This window comes from Monodelphis domestica, chromosome 1 (assembly GCF_027887165.1).
Source record: "Monodelphis domestica isolate mMonDom1 chromosome 1, mMonDom1.pri, whole genome shotgun sequence".
In the NCBI taxonomy this organism is placed as follows: Eukaryota; Metazoa; Chordata; class Mammalia; order Didelphimorphia; family Didelphidae; genus Monodelphis; species Monodelphis domestica.
The window spans coordinates 278731627-278756095 of NC_077227.1; the positions used below are offsets into that span (position 1 = coordinate 278731627).

The window sequence follows — 24469 nt, forward strand, 5'->3', positions numbered from 1 at the left end:
AAAAAAGACAACTGAGAGAACTTCTGTATTCTATCCAATCTAACAAAGTACTCAGTAAACCGCTAGCAAATGTTCATTAGCTTAACTAATAAAGAAGGTTCTGTTTTCTTTAATCTAGTGTAATTAGCTGTGCTAATAAAGACACATTTTTTTCTTTTGTAACACTTTCAGCATTCTCTTTTAATAAGTATCTTTTCTTACCCTACCTGATCTTACCTAAACAGCTTTATGAGAAACTTCTTTTGTCACTCTCTGGGTCATGTCCCTCTGGAGGAGAAAATGTGTGTGTGTGTATGTATAAACACTTGTGTTATATATTAGATGTGTGTGTCATCTGCAAAATGGTAGCACCCTATTGACCATAACCTATTTATGGACTATAACATACGATTGAGTGAGTAAAGTAGAACTTCCCTTTCCTGTATCCTGTGCTATGGTTTATTTGGGCATAACTTGTAAGATTCCTGAAAATTTTCAAAACAATCTTGGTAACCAAGAAGGAATTACTGGCTCGGACTCTTTCATATTCTTATTTCCAAGAATTTTTCAATGGGCTTATGAATCAATTTGGGGACTTCTAGAGAAGAAGAAATGGGAAAGCTGATGAAGTTGCAATTGTGCTCTGTGTCTTTGTGCTCTGAATTGAGAAAGCGACACAATTTAGTCGTTTCTGTATTGTTTTGTCTATCTTTTCTCTAGCACTTATGAAAACTTAATTTCAAAAGAAGTGCTTAATATATTTATGGGTGAATATCTGGGGAAGGACTAGGATTTTTCTGAAACTAGTGCTCATTCACCTTACTTTATGAAGGCTAACAAGTAAGATATTTGTCAGTCTGATTGTGTTATCTTGACCACCCTTCCAGTATAAAATCATAGTTAAACTTTGGCCATAAGATCCAGGTTAAAGGGGAGTAGGAAGATAAATTGGTATGGCCCTATCTGATGTAAATCTCTAGTAGTCTGGAGTTAATTCCAATCATTAATGATTTAAAGCATATGTAAGACTCAGGTATTGAACAATTATTCTTCATTATGGAGGCTCTGTTCCAGAACACTGTATATTTCTGAAATATACTCTCGGAAACAAATTTTGGCTAAGTAGTAGGGAAAACCTCAGAAGGGCTGATGTGTCTAAGTCTACTTATTGAGCTCCATAAGTCTAAAAAGTCATTATGCAATACCTTTATCATGAAGCTTTACAAATTCTAAAGAGTAAAATACAGTTCAATTCCTAAACTGAGTTATTAGTGTATGTGAGCAAACCCTAAAGTACACATATTCTCCATCAATGTACAAAAGAAATTCATGAAAAACTCTGAAATCCTCTTCCTAATGACACTTCAACTAGAGGTTTGGAGAGGAAAAACTCAACAAATACAGGGCAAAATAGAGGCAATTATATATTCTCCCCCAAATCCACTTTCAATAGCAATCTAGTGTTTGATAAATATAAAAACACAAAGTACTTGGAGGGGTCTTTATTATATAATAACTGTAATAATTCCTGATAAATCTGAAAGACAATTTATCAAAAATTACATATAGAATAGATTTTTTGCTATACTGTTTTGTAATACTTCAGTAGATCTATTTTCTTACTGACTAGAGTATTCCTTTCCTACAATGCAGATTACAAGCTTTCTCATGCTGGGTGACTCATGTCAGAGGAGTCCACCTACTAGGTTGTGAGCCTTCCTTAAGTTAATTTAGCATTACATGGATACCAAAGGAGCTTAATGGCTGACCATCTGTTAACCCTTTATCTTGAAACATGGCCCAATTTACTCCTCTTGAGATACTCTCTTTGTGGCATCTCATATACTGTTTGACTTACACAATTCTCTTATTATATGATAAAGTCTACTCTAATGCCAACCATGTGTCTCTCCCTTTGCCCATAACTTTAGTCTTTTGAAAGCTATGGTATTCTGAGATTCATAGACATATAGTATACAATAACAACCACCAAAACAAATAACTTTAAAAGCTGAATAAACTAGGATCAATATTGTGGCCATCCATGATTCTAAAGGACTTAGAATGGGTATAACATGAATTGCACACATTTATCTATACATACATGCCTACATATACATATTATAAACCATCAAAAGAACTTTTTGTTGCTTGACCTACATAATTGTTATGAGAGATTTGTTTTTTTTTATTTTAATGGGTTAAAAGGCAGAGAAATAGATTACATTTTGTAATTAGAGGTAGTCTGATATAGATGTGAATTGTTAAATGAACTTTCAGATAAAATCATAACATTATTAATTTTACTTAATTATTTTACTTTGTAACAAGAGATGTCTCACAAAGTTGGAATAATCTGCTAACAAAGTGGAAGTAATCTGTACAAGTTTGTAATGCAAAAATAAAACATCAATACAACTTTTTAAAAGTAATTTGTTTTAAATTGACCCTTTCTCAGGGAGAAGCTAATCATGTATCTCTTCCTCTTTGAGCCCTATTCATTGTCAATCTGCAGTGTCTGACCAAGATGCATTGCACATATAAACATATTTGTATGTATATATCTAAATCATGATAGATCAATTGAGTAGGTTGTTCATCTTAAATATATTATAGGCCAGACAACAGGAATTTTATTTCTACTTGATTTATCATTTGTAGATTAGAATAGAATCTTTTGAATGATTTTGATAATAGCTTCTACAGTTTTCTGAGCCTTAATTGAAATAGAACAATTTGACTTTTTACATTTCGATTGTTTATCTTTTTAAAAGAGTTTCTCTGTGAACTCACCATCTGTTGGCAGTCCCTCTTCTATTAAGAGTTTGTACTGGATATCCTCCATAATGCTTCTTTTCTTCCTCCATTCTCTCTCTTATCATTTTCCTCAGTATAAAGCCCCTAAGCAAGTATCTTTCCTTCTCTGAACTTTTGTGTTATTTTTTCTAGTTAGAATATTAGTCCCTTGGGAGCATGGGACTATCTTGATCACTTTTATGCCTCAGTTTCTTTATCTTTAAAATGAATTCGAGAAAGAAATGGCAAAATCACTCCAGTATCTTTGCCAGGAAAATTTCAAATGGGATCACAAAGATTCAGACACCAATGAAACAACTAAACAACAATATATGCTTGCTCAGCACTTAACAGAAAGCCTGGCTCATATTAAGCACTTAATAATAATCTGTCTATCCTTGTTCTTGATAATCAAAAAAAGTATTAACAACCAGCTTTGTTGTTGTATGTTTCAAGAAATCTTGTATGATTTTTGCATAAGGATGTTAGACATCTTGTTCGAGAAAAGCATTTTAAGCCCGCATGTTTTACCAACACAATTTTTAAAAATATTCAACAAACAGTAAGTATAATTGGTTCTTGTATTCTCTACATCTTTCAACTTGAAAGGAGAGAACCATAGTTTACATGTGGATTACTGGCACAGAATCAGAATTTAGAAATGTATAAGAACCCAGGAACCATCTTCTCCAAGCCCAGAATGAAAAAACAAAAGTTCCTCAATGACATACCCAACAAGTAGACATCCAGCCTCATCTTGGAGACCTCTAAGGAAAAGGAAACTGCCACCTTTCATGGTTGTTTATTGCTTCTTTTCAGTTTCCATCCATTATTCTACCTGTGGTACTAAATGGACTTGATCTAATATTTCTTCAATATGATAGCCATTGAAGTACCATAACCCAGCTATCATTCCCCTCCTCCTCCACACTCGTCTTCTTTCCTCCTGGTTAATCATCATGCCAGTTCCTTCAATTAATACATATATGGCATGGATTAATTTCATAAGACTGGTAACTCTATCACCTTGCTGATTTATTGAACTTGAAAAATCCATTAATATCCCTAGATCTTTTTTCAGAGAAATTTCTGTTTAATTTTGTCTCCCCCATCTTATACAGGTTTCTTCTGTGTATTGTGAAGATTGGATTTTTCTCTCTATTGATTGTAACAATGAAGGTACTTAGCTCTTTCTTGATTGGGAAGATTAAATTATAATCCCCTAAATTGGAATATGTAGTTCTTTTTTAGGGTAACAGATTTTCAATTATACACCAGCCTACCTCTTCCTCTTTTTGTGTGTATGTGTTTTCTTATTCTTCATATATGATAGCTAGGATTGTGATATGAGCCTACAATACACTGGCACTGGTATTATTGATGGAGAAAAAATGTTTTGCTATAGAAATCTTTTCAATTTTTTATCATCTTTCTAGTTTCATTTTAAGTGCTCTTGATGGTATGGCTTAATTGTGCTTATTGCTATAATTAATGGCTTCATTTATTTATCTTAATTTCCTCTTATGCCCCTTTTTCCTCTGCTCTCTTTATCATTGTTTTATCATATAACAATGTTCATTATCTTCTATTACTTCTTCCAGAAGATTTTACAAATGATTTACTATTCGAGATTAAGGTTGTCCTTGTTTACCATCTCTGGCAAAGATTAAGAGTTTGCTGGCCATGGCAGGTTCTTTTAGTCTCCTTATTATAGCAATTAATCTGGGTCAATATCTTTTTATCTATTTTGCATTTCTCACTATCGGCTGCTTATTTAAATAAATCAGGTGGGAGTTGTTTTTTAGAGTTTCTGATATTATTTGGTGTTCACTACATGTACTTCTCATTCTATTCCTTAAAAAAGGATTATTCTCTTTATGCATGTGTCTGTGTGTAGTACTCAGGATGTTTGATGGGGAGACCCCCCTTCCTTTCTGTTCTGAGAGGGGGCTTGATTCAGGCCAATTCCCTGGTAATTTAGATTGATATTGAAAAGATTGAGACATATATAGCTCATTGAACAGTTAACCAAAGTACATTTGCGTAGCCTTTATCCTTTAAAAAAGTATAAGGCAAAGCAGCGAAAACTGCTTGAGTTGATTCAAGTCAGTAAAGCTCTCACTGTGATTCACCAGCCAAGTATTTGGGAGTCCCAATAGCTGTGAATAGCCACTTTTTACCCAGACAATAAGTAAGTTATATCAACATTCTGAGCCCTTAGTCCCTGAGCTAAATAACCAAGTCTCAAGACTGGTCTCAATACCTTTTAAGGGAAAAATTAGGCTAACTCTCATGGAGAAAAGGGTTTAGATATTGCTTTTATCACATCCTCAATCATTTTCTTCTCTAATAAGTATCACTCTTTTGGATATATGGTGCCCAACTCACATTCAAGGCAACTTTGGTCACTGGGGACAAAGGTTCTTCTGATCATTTTTACTACATATATTCTGAGCAGTTTCTAAAGCAATAATATTTTTCACTATATTTTTCACTATTTTACCCTGTGCTTGCTATTGTAGTAAAAATATTAAATATAAATATATATATATATACACACATATATATAATGTATGTATAAGTTGGAGTCAGCTAAATGACTCAGTGGAATTAGAGCCAGCCCTGGAGACAGGAGGTCCTGGGTTCAGATATGGGCTCAGATACTTTCTGGCTGTGTGACCTTTAACCCCCATTGCCTCACTGTTACCACTCTTCTACCTTGGAATCAATAATCAGTGTCCATTCTAATATAGAATATAAGAGTTTTTTAAAAAGGTATAAGCTGACTTACTTTGAAAGATTTTATCCATTTCTTCACAGATTTTCTCTTCATCCTAATAAGCTTTGTAGCAGATACTAGCATTTTTTCTTCACTTCTAGAAAATAAATCTTCATGAGGGTCTTTTTTGCAAATGCCTATCATGAAGTATTGTAATATGACATAAGCTGATATTTTGAATTTAGGCACAAACAAAACAAAACTAACTCCTTTATTTCCCTCTCCAAAGAAAACTTTCTATTTAGCTGCAATCCTGGCATCAATAAGTGTAAGATGAATTGGAGAGAAGAGAAACTGGAGATGAAGAAGACTTTTGTAATAGTCTACGCAAAAGAAAATGAATGACTGAGTAAGGACTATGGCAATAGGGAAGATAAGAAGGAAACATATTTGAGAACTATATTTTAATGATGGAATGAGAAGCAGTACAGTTCTAGAATACATAAATAACAACACAGGAATTGCAAAGTAATCTTCCTTTTATACTTCCTTTTATACTGATAAAGCTTTAACTAGAGTTTTGTGTCCAAATCTGAACACAACAGCCAAAAGAAAGTATTGGAGAACTTGGAAAAATGTTCTGGAAAGATCACAAAGATTGTTTAAGAATTGAAAAGTATATTTAAATAAGGTTTAAAGGGCCTATTCAATCCATTGAAGAGAAAAGGTGAAAGGAGAATAATATTCTAAAGAAGAGTTTTCACAAAAAGGATAATTACCCATTGTTTTGCTCATTCCTGGGTCCAGTATAAGATATAGAATAAGTTATTCTTATTATTATGGCTATGAGATACGCTGAGGGGAAAGGTAGAATTACAATGGGAGATAATGAAATCTTTTTTGAAATTCATAAAATTAGACCTGAAATGACCTTAGAAATCATTTAGACTAGTTAACCTGAATTACACAATTTTGCATACCATCAATTAGTGAATCGGGATTAGAACATAATTTCGTTGTTATATCATTTTACTTTTCTCTTAGCTTCCTAACTGTCTGGGATAGCCAAAAATGGGTTTGGGGTGAGATACTAAATTAAACACTGACAGTCCAAGCACAATTTCCTGTGATTAGCAACATATCTGTTAATGGTCTTGTTTTCTGTCCCACTCTTCATGTTTTACCCTTTAAAAAAAATTAATGGGTTCATTCTTAAGAACTCTTAGGCATAAATATTATAGACTTCTTACCCCTCTGAGCTTGATTTGCTTCAAACCTGATTCCCATTATCCTACAAACTCCAGATAATGTGACAAATTGGTTTGTCTAATTTTTATAGAAAATGCTGAATATTTTACCATAGACATTCTATTCCTAAGACAGTTGCTCATAACTAAAGGTGGAGCAGTTGCCCTTCATTATTGGGTTTTTTAAAAGTATACCTCACAAATAGTCTTCATCTAGTTTCTTTTTTTTTTATTTCAGACCTGTATGTGGAATCAGAGGGAAAACGCTCATAATTAACCTGCCAGGTAGCAAGAAAGGGTCCCAGGTAAGCACCATTGATGTCAATATTGTTTTAACAGTCACAGCTCATTCATAGATCTGAAATGAGCTGGGCAACCCTCCTTAAAACAATTAAAATTTGGCTCGAGTGTTTCATTACTAACTTTATGAAGACATGTCAGGTAGCTTAAAGTAAGATGAAACATTCTTCCTGGATCAGACACTTAATAGCTGTGTGACCCTGTACAAATCACTTAGCTTCTGCCTGCCTCAGTTTCCTCAGTTGTAAAATAGAGATTCTCAGTTATAAAATAGAGATTATAACAGGTCCTACCTCTCAGGATCATTTTGAGGCTTAAATGAAATTTTATCTGTAATATGCTTAAGCATAGCATCTAGTATATAATAGAATTTCAGTAAAAAAGACTGCCTAGGAACATTTACATTCATCTATAAGTTTTTTTCTTTTGAAATTTCTCTTAATTCTTTTTAAAACATCATTGCCTCTTTTTTTTCCATAATTAGGGTTTTAGGCTTAACTATGACTTCATTGATAAGATTGCTAGAGAGCCACATCTCATGAATTATCCATATCTTGAACAATTGATTTCATCAGTATAAAAAGCTACTAATGAGAAACTCCCTCTATTAATTCTGGGCCAGCATCTTCTTTGCAATTTATATAGTCTTAGGAATACCAAGAACTTAAGTGTTTTTCAGAGACAGGACTTGAATCCAAACTATAAGGCCAGCTGGAAACCATAACCCGAGTAAGGAGTTAGTTTCCTCAATTTCTCAGATAAAAAGCACTTATTCTTTCTTTCAACAATATTGATAATGATCAATAAAAATAGTTTCATTTGGTGAGTTAAATTATCTTGCAAGCATGATTTTAATGTTGAATTTAGGAGAAAGTAAATATCTTACTTTGTTGTTAGAGAATAGATGATGATACACACGTGTACTCTGCTGCTATGAAAAGAAAAACCTAGTGAAGCTATTTCTGGAAGTGATTTCCAGAATTAATTTTACTTGCCTCTGGTTGTCATTTGGCAAACTACCTATTTCTCTAGACCCTTGTGGCTAAAAACTTACAAATATTAAATATACAGTTGAGGGGTGGAGGAGAGAATGTGCTATATATGTTCAAAATCTAAAATAAAAGTGCTTACTAGCCCAGAACAGTATTATATTGTTTCATATATCAAACTCACTTCAATAAAATCTTTTAGTCAATATTCAATCAATCAACCAGTCAGTAAGCATTTATTATGAAAAAGGCACTGTAAAAAATTCTGGGGATAAGAGACAAATAGGTGACTCAGTGGATTTGGGAGCCAAGCCTAGTGAGGGGAGGTCCTTGGATTCAAGTCTGGTCTTAGACACTTCCTATTATTGATTCTAAGATGGAAGATATGGGTTAAACAAATTCTGAGGTTACAAAGAAAGACAAAAACAGTAGCAGTCCTCAAGAAACTCACATTCTAAGAAAAAAGTCAACACATAGATAACCAGGTATATAGAGAGTAGGTGGAAGATAATCTCAGAGATGACACTAGTAACTGAAAGGGCCAGGAAAGGCCTTCTGCAAAAAATACAGTTGAAAGTGGACCTGAAAAGAAGTCAAGGAAACCAAGAGTCAGAATTAAAAAGAGAGAGAGTGAGAGAGATCTTTCTAAACCTGGAGGAGAGCCAGTGCATTGGTATGGAAACAGGAGGTTTGTGATATGGAAAGGATGAGAAAGGACATCAAGTAGTATCAAGTCCCTAGATTGTTGAATATGGAGAGAAGTACAAGAAATTAGAAGGGGGGAAAGGGCCAGTTTATCAAGAGTTTTAAACACTAAACAGAGAATATCCTATTTGATCTTGGAGGTAAACATTAGCTATTGAAGTTTAGAAAATAGAGGAGAAATTGTCAAGCTGACACTTTGGAAAATTCACTGGCAGCTGAGCAGATGGGTGGGAGATCATGACCTAGTCAGAAAGACTAGTTAGAAGGCTATTGCAATAGTCCAAATTATAAATGATGAAGACCTAGAGTAGAATGGCTTCTGTGTTTATACAGAGAATGGGATGTATTTGAAAACTGTTATGAAGGTAGAAATGATATAGTTTAACAATAAATATGTGGTATGAGTGAATGAGTCAAAGATTATACCAATGTTGTAAGTTTAGGTAAGTGAGAGGATATTGGTACCCTTAACAGTAAGGAAATATAAGAGGGAAAACAAAAGTGGACCAAGGAGAGCCTTGCAGCAGACACCCATCCAGAGTGGGCATGATATAGATTACAAGCCAGTAAAGAAAACAGTTCTCTATTTTCTCTGAAGTGGTCAGCCAAATAGAAAACTCGGGATATACACTGTTCTTTAACAGTATAATAACAACTTTAGGATAGTATTCCAGGGGAGATGGTGATCATCAATGTCAAATCAAACGCTTCATAAAGTGTAAGAAGGATGAGGGTTAGGAAAGGGCCAATAGACTTGTCAATTAAGAGATTATTGGTAATTTTAGAGAGAGGAATTTCACATTAGGGTAAAGTCAGAAGCAACTTTACCAAAAATTTTTACAATTAACTGAAGAACTTGGGATCTTATATCCAACCTAGGAGAGGCCTAGATACAATGGGAGAAGCATCAAAGACAAAAGATTTCATTATATCTACTAATTCTATCTAGGCCTAGATCATTAGGTACTTTAAGGTTTATTGTTCAGTCTAAAATAAGGGTCCATCTGGGATTTCCCTAAAGGCAAGCTCCCAAAGGAAAGAGATAAATTTAGGAGCTTCATAAGTCATCACCCAGAAATGAAATAGCACTAACTGCTTAATAATGGCATGTTTATTATCTTTGAATCTAATCTCCCTTGCATAAGGATAGTCATTTGTCATTTGTGTAGCCCCTGAATAATTCTCCTCTTCCTCTAGACCTTGAAGAGAGAATTAACACAAGCTACTAAACCACCTGATATAGGAGAAAGTACTGAAAGAAGAGCCAGGGAACTTAATCACACTGATCTGTAGCATATGGTGCCAGATGTACCCTTTTATGAAAAAACTCCCAAATCATTCAGCATTTCATTGCTTCACATTGAACTTCTAATATTTATCAGATATGCATAAGTCAGAATTCTGTTATCAAAAAGATTAAAAGTTTCCTCTCACAATCATAGAATTTTAATCATTTTATTGTGGGAAAAAAACATGTTTACAAATGCATATACAAAGTATAAAGTGAATGTGGAATAAAAGAAGTCAAAAGAAAAACCATAATTTCTAGTTGTGAGTATTAGAAAACAGGTGTTGGAGAACGGGATTTGGAATTTTGTGCCTAAATTTAAAATATAGGATCAAAAGGCTATCAAAATGGAACAAAGTACCATTAAGAATAGGGTAGGCTACTTTGTGGTGGCAAAAAAATTGGAAAATGAGGGGGTGTCCATCAATTGGGGAATAGCTGAACAAATTGTGGTATTTGTTGGTGATGGAATACTGTTAGGCTAAAAGGAATAAAGAACTGGAGGAATTCCATGTGAATTGAAAAGACCTTCAGGAATTGATGCAGAGTAAAAGGGGCAGAACAAGGAGAATATTGTACACAGAGACTGATACACTGTGGCATGATTGAAGGTAATGGACTTCTCTACTAGCAGCAATACAATGACCCAGGACAATTCTGAGGGACTTATGAGAAAGAATGCTATCCACATACAGAGAAGGAAATGTGGGAGCAGAAACACAGAAGAAAAACATTTGATCGATCACGTGGTTTGATAGGGATATGATTGGGGATTTTTACTTTAAATGATCATTCTATTGCAAAAATTAATAATATGGAATAGGTCTTGATCAATGATACATGTAAAACCCAGTGAAATTGCTCATTGGCTACAGGAGGGGGTAGGAAGGAGTTCAGTACACAAGAGTATCAATTTAATATCATAGACAAGTAGGCTTATGGCTCGGTAGTTAATGACATTTTCTTGATTGTATTTTCTTGTAGTGATGATTTGTGTTGGGGTTTTTTTCCCAGACATGTAGTATCCTCTTCTCTTTGGGGATATTTTGAGAATCTATTCTTGTCTAAGATGCTTTTCCTATCTTTATTTTCTTTAGTACATTTTCTATTAACTTGTGTAATTCATCAGAATATGAAATGTTAGAACCAAAATATAATCATTGTATTGACATTGATTGAAAGATTTATTTTTTAAAGTAATCTTGGAAGATATTTTGCATCTTTCATTTTCTTATTATTCCTGCTGATTTTATTCTTAGATGATCCTGGAATAATCAGGCTTAAGCAGGTCTCTCCAAATTTTCTGTAAACTGTTTTTCCTTCATCAATTTTTACTATTCCATTACTATTTCATAATCTCCCAACATGTTCCACCATGAGATATTTGCCAATGATGCAACTGCTGTTGCCATTGGCTGCCATTTTTCTCTCCCTGTCTCTTTGGCAAGGAGATTTAAGATTTTACTGGCTCATACATTATCTTAAGTTCTTTTGGTTTTCTCTTCAGGGTGATTAAAATTAAATTTCCTTAGGAAATGGCAGTACTCCATGTTAATGCCTGACTATCAATTTTCAACTTCTTAATATCAATACCTTGACTAAATATCAGGTAGGAGTTTTGTTTGCAGATTATATAATCTCATCTTTATTCTTTTCCTAATTTGGGATTAATGTTTCACAAATCAATTGTCTAAGTGTATACAGACAGCTGATTTGGAAATGGTTCACATATCCAGAACTAATCATTTTTTTGTTTTTTCAGATATAAACAATTTCAATTTTATGATGTTATTCAATGTTCACTGTAGCACCAACTTTCTTATTGAAGAAAAAGTTCATTAAGGAGGTCATATGTGATTATCAGCCTATTTGGCTCTTCTTGAGACATGTTTTCATATATATATTTATATATACATATACACACACACACACACACACACACATATATATATATCTTTGTCATCCTCCTCTGTGTGCAAGGTTTTTTTTTTGTGTGTGCTTTTTTCTTAACCTTTTCCTTCCATCTTAGAATCAATATTTTGTATTGGTTCCAAGGCAAAAGAACAGTAAGGACTGGTCAATGGGGGATAAGTGACTTGCCCAGGGTCACACAGCTAGTGCATTTTGTTTTTGTTTTTTTTTAATTAGAAAGTTAATTAAATTAATTAAATTTAATTTAAAAAATTTAAAAATTCTGTGTCCCATCTCCATTCCCTCATGAATCCTTGGGGAGAGGGAGAATAAAGAAAGTAAATCAAAGCCCTTTGAATAAACATATATATATATATATATACATATATATATATACATATATATATTAGAATTTATTGGACATGGAAGGGTTAAAATAGGGTTTTGACAAAATAAGAGAGCAGCTTTTAGTAATTTAAGTTTTAATGAGAATATAGTAGAGTTGTAAATTAATATTATCCCTTTAAGCCAGAGAAAAGAAAACTTCTAGCAGCTTTTAACAATTAACAATCTAGTTTAATTAAAATAGAGATAGTAAAAGAATGTAGTAAAGGAGGGGGAAAGATAGAAAAGAGTAAAGAGAGATTACTAATCTAATACCCTATGACTATACCTAAATTCCTAATACTAACTAAAATTTCTAAAAGCTCTACTCTGTCTTCAAGGATAGGTTCTTCTGCCTGTCCAGACCAGGCCTAATCTAACCTACTCTACCTAAAATTGATTCACTAACTCTCTATCTACACTAATAAACAAACAGCCACCACCCATGACCTCCTTAAATAAGGTTTATCCTTCAACTGCCAGTGTTTAACTGCCAGTCACCCCTTGCCTAAGAGACAGACTCCTGTTCCCTTAAGGTCCAGAGGCAAAAAAACCCTTTTTAAGGCTAAAGCTCAAAGGCCCCTCAGTAAGCTCAGGCCCACCTTTATATAACTAAATGTCAACCCACACTACTAGCAACTAACCCCCAATGACCAACTCATGAACCCAGCAGCCAACTTCCCCACAACTCCCAGCCTTAACATTCTGCAACTCACAGACCAACTGTCAGCAACTTACTCACCAGCTCCCAACAACTTGCTCTCCTAATTGTCATCAACTGACAGCCTGCAACTGATGCTAGCCCAGCACAGGGCTCCCTAATTCCTACTTCCTGTCACTGTGGGCTACCCATCTCTATAGTGAGAGGAACTTCATTAATTTAAAGAATTCCTTTTTATAGATAACATGTCCAAAAATATGTCTCATTTAGCATATTTAGTCCATTACCTCTCTGGCAAAAAATGGAAAATATTCCAAGTCATTTATCTTTTGAAATCAGGATATAGATGTTTCATTGATCAATGTTCTTAAGTTCTTAAGTTTTTTTATTTATTTTTACAATGCCATTTACAACAATAATATTATAGTACAAATAATTATTCTTATTTCACTGTGTCAGTTTATACAAGCCTTCCCAGGTTTCTCAGAATCCATTCCCATCATTGTTTCTTACAATACGAGAATATTCCATTACATTTATGTACTGTAATTTGTTCAACCATTCCCTAGTTTGTGGTCATTTTCTTAGTTTGTACTTCTTTGCCTCCACAAAAAGAGTTGCTATAAATATTTCTGAACATACAAGATCTTTACCCTTTTCTTGGTCTCTCTAGAGGTATATGCCTAATAGCGATATTACTAAATAAAAGAGTAGGCTTAGTTTAGTTATTTTTGGGACATAGTTCCAAATTGCTTTCCAAAATTGTCGAAACGTTTCACAGCTCCACCAGCAGTGCTTTAATATGCCTGTTTTCCCATAACCCTTCCAACATTAATCATTTTATTTTTTGTTATCCTTGCCAACTAATGGATATGAGATGTAAATTCAGAGTTGCTTTAATTTGTATTTTTCTAATTATTAATGATTTAGACCATATTGTAATATTGGTATAGGTAACTGTGATATTTTCCCTTAAATTTTCCTGTTTCATGAGGGATCATAAAAGAAGTCAACTAAGAGAGAAGACCTAGGAATAGTGTTCTTATATTTTATTGATTTTAAAAGAAGAAGGGAATGAGGAATACTCTTAGAAAGAAAAATGGATAAAGGATGAGGGAGACTTCACATACCTGTGACCAATAGAAATCTAAAAAAGTAAGGAAAGGGTAGGGGAAGAAGACATCATTTGATCCTCACTTTTACCTGAGTTTGTCAAAAGAAGATAGAACACACTCAAGAGTATGGTATAAAAATGCATTCAACTCAACACAGAAACCAGAGGGAACTGGGAGGAGAGAATAAGAGGAAGGCTAGATTCAGAGAGAGGCTAGTCATAAAACAAACCAAGCTCAGAGAGGACATTATGGATAGTTTTAAAGAAAAGGTAAGAACTGATTATTATAATCTAATTGCATCTGTCATAGAGCATTGTTGCTAAACACACTTCCCTTCCACATCCTCTCTACTTCTTTGAAAAGAGAGCAAAAATTATTAGAACAGTGTAGCAAGTATGCTTTGGTTCCACTATCCCTGGACTAAACCAGCTAACCTCAGGATTCTGTAGGTACCTTAAGAGATTTGAATTGTCTTTCTTTATTGCCATCCACTCTAACCCCCACTGGTTATCTTCCCTCAACAGTTAACTGCCCAGCACTAGTACCTTAGTTCCATTAAATGACTTAGCATCACTTAGCTTTTTCAAAGGGATATTTACTTTGAAAACATAACAATTAAAAATTATAAACATTTCCTTTATTGCCACAGGGAAGATTCTATTCTACAACATCTCAGATTTTATAGTAAGTGGGCTCAGATTTAGAACAAGATAGATGGATGGATGGATGGATGGATGGATGGATGGATGGATGGATGGATGGATGGATGGATAGATAAGTAGATAGATAGATAGATAGATAGATAGATAGATAGATAGATAGATAGATAGATAGATAGATAGATAGATAGATAAACTAGGCTAAGCACAGTATAGCTAAGCTAGGCTAAGTCCTAAGTGTCACTCCCAAAGTTCACTCTTTATTCCCCAAGTATCAATGGTAGTCTAGATACAAAACCCAAGAAACACCTGGACTCCTGGAAACCAGTTCAAATGGTGAGGCAAAAGGAAAGAGGTCCATTTTATAGGCCTATATCTCAGCACCAGAGTAAAGAAGACCCAAGGCATACCCCCTTAGAGCATGTTCATTCATTACATGCCATCAGTGAAGAAGTGAAGCCAAGAGAGACCAGCTAAAGAATGATCGGCCAAGGTTCTAGTCAGCTGGCACCTTTTTGATTGACTCTATAGGCAAAGAGTACCCATTCACTAATGTGGTAAACTGACCAAAAACAATTATAAAATGGCGGAGTCTATGAAGGCAGTGCCATCACAACTTTTCTTTTAGAAACAGGTTCTCCAGCCTCTTCCACATAAGGAGGCTCCATTAAAGGTTTTCTGTATGTGTAATGATCCATAAAACAGAAGATGATAAGCAGAATGCATTAGAAAGCAGAATCCAACAATATGCTGCTTATGAGAAACATACTTGAAGCACAGATTCATGCAGTTAAAATAAAGGGCTGAAGCAAAAATCATGACTTCAGACACAGCAACAACAAAAGCAAACTTTGTTAAAAGAGATAAAAAAGGAAACTACTTTTTCTTTGTGTTCACCACTGAATTGTAATCTAATAAAATGTAAATGTCAGATCATGAAGAGAAAGACTTGTTAGCTTTTTGTCTTTGTGCCTCCAAAACCAAGCTTAGTACCTGACATATAGTAGACACAATAAATTCCTATTAAATGAATGAAAAATTATCAACTATTAGCATGTATTCTGATTCATTGTAGAAGACCATATCAAATCCTTCATAGAATTTGTCTACTTTCTTATGCTTTGTAATAGATGTTGGTATATAAATTGAAGGTATTGTCACAGATCCATCTTATTTGCAAACATTCCAGCCCTGCCTGGACAACAAGCTGTCTGCCAAGGGACCACTCACTGGAAGCTCAACCGAGAAATGGAACCAGTTCAGAGATGCAGTGAAGGAAACATCAAAGGCAGTCCAAGGCCCAAAACAACACAACCACCAGGACTGATTCGAGGAGAACAACACTGCTATTGAAGACCTATTGAGCAAGAAGAACAAAGCCTTTATGGAGTGGCAAAATAACCCAAACTCTGCTCCTAAAAAGGACAGATTCAAGTCTTTCCAAGCCACAGCACAGCGTGAGATCAGGAAGATGCAAGACCGATGGTGGGAAAAAAAGGCAGAAGAAATCCAGCGTTTTGCTGATACGAAAAACTACAAACAATTTTTCAGTGCCCTCAAGATTGTCTATGGGCCATTAAAACCCACCACCACTCCCTTGCTCTCCTCTGACGGTGACACTCTCATAAAAGATAAAAAAGGCATCAGCAACAGGTGGAAAGAACACTTCAGTCAGCTTCTCAACCGACTCTCTTCAGTCAACCAAAGCGCCCTTGACCAGATCCCCCAAAACCGCACCATTGAACAACTTGACGTCCCTCCTTCAATAGAGGAAGTCCAAAAAGCCATTAAACAAATGAGTGCAGGCAAGGCACCCGGTAAAGACGGGATCCCAACTGAGGTGTACAAGGCCTTAAATGGAAAGGCACTCCAGGCATTCCACATAGTGCTGACCAGCATATGGGAAGAGGAAGACATGCCCCCAGAACTCAGAGATGCCTCCATCGTAGCCCTATACAAGAACAAAGGCTCACGAGCAGCCTGTGACAACTACAGAGGCATCTCACTACTCTCGCAGCTGGAAAGATCCTCGCCCGTGTTATACTCAACAGACTCCTGTCATCTGTTTCAGAGCAGAACCTGCCTGAATCACAATGTGGCTTCCGAACAGATCGCAGCACCATCGACATGGTCTTCACGGTGAGGCAAATGCAGGAAAAATGCCTTGAGCAGAACCTGAGTCTCTACATTGTCTTCATAGACCTGACAAAGGCGTTTGACACAGTGAACAGGGATGCATTGTGGGTGATCCTCAGCAAGCTCAGTTGCCCAGCAAAATTCATCAAACTGATCCAGCTCCTTCATGTCGACATGACAGGGGAAGTCCTATCTGATTGAGAGATTTCCGATCGCTTCAACATCTCCAATGGTGTGAAACAAGGCTGTGTCCTCACTCTGGTACTATTCAACCTATTTTTCACCCAAGTATTACAACATGCTGTGATGGATCTAGACCTGGGTGTCTACATCAAATACCAACTGGATGGCTCACTATTCGACCTTCGCCACCTGACTGCAAAAACAAAGACAACAGAGAAACTCATCCTGGAAGCTCTCTTTGCAGATGACTGTGCTCTCATGGCCCACCAAGAAAATCATCTCCAAACCATTGTGGACAGGTTCTCCACCGCAACAAAACTGTTTGGCCTGACTATCAGCCTCAGCAAAACAGAGGTGCTGTTCCAACCTGCACCAGGGAGGCCAACTAACCAGCCGTGCATTATAATCAACGGTACACAGCTTTCTAATGTCAGCACTTTCAAGTACCTGGGCAGCACCATCGCCAACGACGGGTCCGTAGACCACGAGATTAATGCCAAGATCCAAAAGGCCAACCAGGCACTCAGGCGGCTGCACTGCAAAGTCCTCCAACACAGAGGTGTAAGCCCTGCAACAAAGCTCAAAGTGTACAACGCAGTGGTCCTCAGCTCGCTCCTGTACGGTTGTGAGACATGGACACTGTACCGGAAGCACATGAAACAGCTGGAGCAATTCCACCAACACTCCCTCCGGTCAATCATGAGGATCCGATGGCAGGACCGAATCACCAATCAGGAAGTCCTCGACAGAGCCAACTCCACCAGCATCGAAGTCCTGGTCCTCAAAACCCAGCTACGATGGTCTGGACACGTCATCTGCATGGACCCACAGCGAATACCAAGACAGGTATTCTATGGTGAACTGTCAGCTGGACTCAGGAAACAAGGCCGACCAAAGAAAAGATTCAAGGATCAGCTAAAGTCCAACTTGAAGTGGGCTGGCATTACACCAAAGCAACTAGAATTCGCTGCCTCTGACAAAAGCAGCTGGCGAACCCACATTAACCATGCCGCCGCCACCTTTGAAGATGAGCGATGTCGACGTCTTGCTGCTGCGCATGAACGCCGACACCAGGCCACAACCACACCTCCCGTAACAACTGGCGTCCCATGCCCCATGTGCCACAAATTCTGCCCCTCAGTCTTTGGACTTCAAAGCCACATGAGGGTACACCATAGATGAAACTGCACAAAGACAATTGTCATTCTCGATCACAGAGAGACTACTACTACTACTACTACTACTATTGTCACAGAAGTCTTTTTTCAGATTTTCATCGGTGTGATATGACCAAGTGTCACATGAATTAATATTATTGTATTTGTATTACAACAAAAACAGCTCCACCACTTGGTTTATTTACCTCTCAAGTAGATAGATATAAATGTAAATTCCATTTGGCTATAACTCCTATATATACATATGTATATACATATATACACAGAGGGTGTTCCAAAAGTTTTAGCACAATTTTAAGCCATTTAAGCTTTAGTAAGTTACTAAAGTTTTATTATTTATTAAAGAATATGTTATTAAAGCCTTAATAGTTTAAAACTTTACCAAGACATTTGGAATGCCATGTAATTATAAAGATATAAATGGAGATAAAGATATATGTGTATATATCTATAGACATTGTTTCATTTACAGCAGGATCATCAGTACTAATATGATTCTATTTCTTTAGTAGTATGACAGCTTATTGATCACAGGACAAAGATTTCATATTAAGAATACTAAGCAGGGGCAGCTAGATAGCACAATAGTGTTCAAGTCCTGGAGTTGGAAGGACCTTGGTTCAAATGTGGCCTTAGACACTTCCTAGTTGTGTGTGTGACTGTGGGCAGGTCACAACCCCAGTTGCCTAGCCCTACCTCTTCTGCCCTTGAATTGTTACTAAAACAGGAGTTTTTTTTAAGAGTACTAACCATTAGCGCATTCCTTTTTCTTCACTCTGCTATTGCCATTGCAGAAGTAGAAAGAGACACATAGGAATGAGAACCAGTTCTAAATTACCTTTGTTTCATGGGTTTCTGTAACCCAAAAATGTATCAATAAATTGCCAGCATATTGGTGATGGCCCTTTGTGTACTTAATTAGAATGGTCTTTAGAAAGCAATCATACAAATTTACTAGGATCTTACTTGAAGCTCTTCCACCTTTTAAAAACCTTTTGGTTTTGTGTTCTGTTAAATAACAACTCCTCAGAGTAACCTTCATGCCAAAAGGAAATAATGGGTTAGGACTTTGAGGAAGATTATTTGAGACACACATGCATAAAAAATACCTAGGCCAAAAATACCTAATGTTTATACTTCCATTGCCCCCCTAACCAGCTCCAATTAGAAGAAATCATCTGGGCTTATCACTCTGAACTAATATACACTGGGAACCCTCATTATTCTTTAATATCTTATATAATAATATGACATAATAATAATAAAAGATAATATCCATGAAGTCAGAGACAATATTTTATTTTTTCTGTGTTCCTATAATACATAGCATAGTATCCTTCAAGTGGTAGAAACTCAATAAATATTTGTTGTAGGAATGAATAAACAATAATGCAAAGTAGAATGTGATAAGTGTCTAATGAAGATGCAAACATGATCCTTTGAAAATTCAGAAAGAATAGATTTTGAAAATAAATTAGTTTGTTCATCATAATGATCTAATGGCATATATAAACTATGAAAATCTTTTTTCTACTCCATCCAAGATGTGTTTTCAGATGCCAGTTATGTGTGTGTTAATGTGTGTTCACTTCAGCATATGAGAAATGTTCTCTTTCGAATTCATGCTTCATGACCACACAGTGTGATTTCTGTGACCTGAAACGTAATCTATTCATAAATACAGCTTTTTAGACATGTCCCTTTTCATTTACATTGCCCAATTAAAAGCTCTATGTTTTCATTTAATAAATGGTCGTGCTATCATCCTAGTGACAGGTGAAAAAGTTAATATAAATTATAAAATAATCTTCATTGCAATCATTTTGTACAACTAAAAGGTACCCCTTTCATTACTTTTTTTTCTTCCTCTTACACACAGGAATGTTTTCAGTTTATACTGCCAGCCCTACCTCATGCCATTGACCTTTTACGTGATGCCATTGTAAAAGTAAAGGAGGTCCATGATGAACTTGAAGATTTGCCTTCTCCACCACCTCCTCTCTCCCCTCCTCCTACTACCAGCCCCCACAAACAGACGGAGGACAAAGGGGTTCAGTGTGAGGAAGAGGAGGAAGAGAAGAAAGATAGTGGTGTTGCTTCAACAGAAGACAGTTCCTCATCACATATAACAGCAGCAGCAATTGCAGCCAAGGTAAGTCTACTTAATTTAGAAAAGGAGGCAGTTCTGTTTTCTAAATTAAATACAACATGGTTTCTTTAGGTCTTTTAATAAATACTTGTATTATGAATGACAAGAAAGGGAAATTATAGTTATTTTAAGAAAATGGTACCATTAATTAATTCCACACCAACATACAAATCACTACAAATATTTGTTGTTCCCTTTTTATGAACCATTTTAATGTATCCCTGAATGTTTTTATAGGGTAGTTTATTTTACTTTAATCATTATCCTATATCATTCATGTTTACATAAGTGATTATCTAAAACATGTTTCTCTGTAGACTTTTCTCATATATAATGACACTAATTTTTAATATGATTATTCCTTTTATAATAAATGACCCATAATTCCATAGGTTTGTGATTTTAGTAAGTAGAATTAAATACTGTTAAGTCAATATGACACTTCAATGTTACCAGAAATATACTACTATTTTCTGATGATGTTCAGGAACAGTACATGGATTTTGTCATCTTCAGATTACCATAGCAGGGTCTCATGTTCTTTAACCATTTATAAGGTGAACCCCATTTACCCAACTTTTTTATTGAACTCTGTTTCCTCCCCAGGATTACCCAAATGAGAAAAGAACAACTCTTGTCCCATTTTTGGATATGTTACATATATTTGTTGCTATAATTTTTCCTTTAAAATTTAATACAGTATTATCTGTTGTTATCTTAGCCCCCTGACATAATTTGATTTAAAAGCATTTGAATAAATGTTTAAGTTTTAAAAATACAACAGTGCAAAAAAAAATCCTGTAGCCATCACTGAAATGAAGTATATATTCTGCTTCATGGACTTGTAGCTTATTTTTAGTATTTCTTCCCCAACCCTAATTCAGGTTCAATTTTTTTTTTATTCTCTTAAGAAATTATGTGTTTCTTACAAGTGGTTAAGTCATTCTTTTCCAAATAATCAAACAAAACAACAATCCTTGAACCTTCTTAGATGCCTCATCATGTAATGTTGCAATTTTTGTTTCAGCACATAATCTTTATTGCCTCACACAGTACAACATCCATTACACCCATCATGTACTACTTTTAGGAAACTACATGAAGGTGAAACATAAAAGAAAAGTGATATTAAGAATCCAGTTTTACGGGAACATTCCAAGTAATCTTCCTGGTACCTCACTGAAATATTGTGAAATGAATGTGGGGGACTTTGGAAGCAAAGGGAATTGGAATCAATCCATGCATTTAAAGGGGTTCTTTAGGTCTTTAGATTCTACCAAACCCAAAGAAAGTGTCCCAGGGTCATTGTTGCTATTCATCATTTCATGTGCATTAAACATTTGTTTTTGTTTTATCAAAGTCATGTTATGCTGTGTCTTATTTAAAAGCTAAAAGTTTATGAGAACAGAAATGAGGAATGATGAATGCTTCCTGCTTCTACATTGCTCACTACTCAGAACTCATTTCCTTACATGAAAAAAGTCTTATTTTACTCTGTAGTTATACCACATTGGGGGCAATTAGAATGATAAATTCACCATTGCTGTTTGAAGTTTTATTTATACAGTTAGCAATGCAATGTGAGATTTAATGCATTGATTATCTTGAAACAGCTGGAGCTACTGAGTTATTCTTTTAAAGCAATGTGGAATTTAAGGTGTAAACTGACCATTCCCCTCTTAAGTTTATAAGAATTTGTCATTTCATTGTCCCATCTGTTTTCACCCTTGTTTCTTTCCAGTCATTTTGCTTGTATAGTTTCATGTTTTCCTATCACTGTATTCATAGCTGTTATGTGTTGTGCATTAGAAGCATCCATTCTACACCAGTCCTGCTGTTATCATGGCACACGGTGAGCAGCCCATTCCTGGTCTCATCAGTTATTCCCATCACGCAACAGGCAGTGCAGGAGAACGGGTAAGACACACCTACAAGAGGCTTTTGAATTAATGTTTTTTGTGAACATACTGCCTGCCTCCTATCCTATTATTTAGTGAAGATGTGTTTATCAGTTTTTTAATGCCGAAGAATCTTCGGCAGTGCTTTTCTTCTTAATGTAAAATTTAAATGCCACGGAGCATAAGGGAATTACATTTAACAAAGCTTCTACTTTGACTAAAGCATTTAGTTTAGGATTAAAATAATGTAGTTTGTCAATAAGTTTCCATTACATAACCACCAAGAATTTCATCATTTAGATGTCTATGTTTCTGATTGTTCAGCAGTTTTATCTAATATCTTTAAAACTAATTCCCTTAAATGATCAATTTAAAGGTTTAAAATCTATTTTCTTTTTTTTTCAGCAGATTGTATTCTTTTTAAAGTATTTTTAACAGACAATATTTACTTTTATTTTCTTTGTTTTGACTGCATATTTATTCTTATTATTTTTGTATTTGATTTCTTTCTCCTTCAGTGTTCCCTTTAGTTCTAGATCAAAGATCCTTTGTTTCCAGAATCTTTCCCACATACATCTATTTGTGAAATCATTTCTGTTTCTATAAACCACAAAAAAAAACCTAGAAAATCCAAACATACATATAGATGCTTTAGAAAGGAACAAAATAACCTGTTTAACATTTAGTTGCTCAGGACAAATAAGTGAGGAAGGACATTAATTTGGTATGTTCATTAAAGAAGGAGAACCAGAACTTATCTCCATTGCGTAAATAGATTTGTGACCTCCTCAATTCAGGAATGACCTCTGGAAATAGCACTTGTAACCCATCGATGCCTACCTATCCTGTGTGACTCATCCAGGTCCTCCCAAAAGTTCATGATCAGGACATACTTCCTTGAGGCTTTCTTTACTTTTTCCCAACATTGTGTGAATACCAGTGGAACACTGGGCAATTGCTTGTAAACCCTTGTTCTTGTCTAATGACCAGCATATCTTCTCTTTCTTTCATAAAATAGTTTGATAACATTCTTTATTCCTAGTCTTCTTTAGAATTTGTCTTCTTTAGAATTTTCCATGCTCCTCTTTGTAATGTTCATCTTTAGTTCTTCCAAAGCAGTAGTGTTCTAGTTCTTGCTGCCATACAGCAACAACTACAAATGGCATGAGCCTTTGCTATTATGGGAATTTTAGGGTCAGTAAAAATGCTTTGTGATTTTCCAAAAGTAGTCCAACCTCCTCTCTTCCTCCTTTTCAACTCTGGGCCCAGATTACTGTCTATGTGCATACTGTTAGACAAGCTTAAGGGTTTCCGAGTGAATGTTTATTAAAATCTTGGCTACAGATATGTTTTTCCTATATGAACAGATAGGTTAGACTCCATTCAGTGATTACAAATCTCTTTCATTAGGCTCTGCAGCGTCTTGAAGCTTAATACAGAGTCAACATGATATCATTCTTAAACTGAAGTCTTCAGAGGATCTCAAACCTTCCTCAGCCTGACACTGTAATCTATCTCCTCCATCACAATCATGAATACTTCTGGCAAACATATGTCTACCAGTTGTAGTCTTCATCTTATGCTTATTTTCAGAAAGTTATAGAATATTTCTTTTGTTATATCTTCCATAGAAACTTGATCGATTGTAATGAATCTCTGGGAAACACCTTGTTATAAAAGAACATGTAAGGGTAGTATTTTGTTTTACCAAGTCTAAATACTCTCTTAAAAATCAAGAAACAGTATACACAATGGGATAAGCTCAGTTGTAAAAGGTCATTTGCTAAAGCCTACTTATATATAACCTCATTGAAGATGCCTTTGGTTTGTATATAGATAACCCTGATGAAGATTTTGTATATCTGGGAGAATAGGCATATATGTTGATAGTTGTGAATGACTATTCATTTACCTTTAATTTTTTTCTTTATTCCAGTAATAAATTTACACATAAGTGTTCCAAGGTTACATGATTAATGTTGTCTTCCTCCCCTCTTTCCTCCCTCTTCCCAGAGTTGACAAGCAATTCCACTGGTTATATATAATGTATGATCACTAAAAACCAATTTCCCTATTATTCATATGTAAGAGAGTAATTTTATAAAACCCAAACCCCAAATCATATACCCACATAAACAAATGATAAATAATATGTTTTCCTCTGCATTTCTA

At 35.3% G+C, this 24469-nt stretch overlaps 1 protein-coding gene across 12 annotated transcripts in view; it reads left to right on the top strand.

Annotated features, from left to right (window-relative positions):
* The window catches only part of GPHN (gephyrin), an 852406-nt gene that overhangs the window by 492336 nt on the left and 335601 nt on the right, over window positions 1–24469 (top strand). For 7 of the 12 annotated variants that reach the window (XM_007473063.2, XM_056820908.1, XM_001369841.4 and 4 more), the window contains 2 exons: window positions 6980–7046; window positions 20130–20402. In XM_007473063.2, coding sequence (XP_007473125.1) covers window positions 6980–7046; window positions 20130–20402 — 340 coding nt within the window. Of the gene's footprint in view, window positions 1–6979; window positions 7047–20129; window positions 20403–22208; window positions 22317–24469 lie in introns of all 12 variants that reach the window. The other 5 variants (XM_007473061.2, XM_056820910.1, XM_056820911.1 and 2 more) reach the window with 1 other exon arrangement.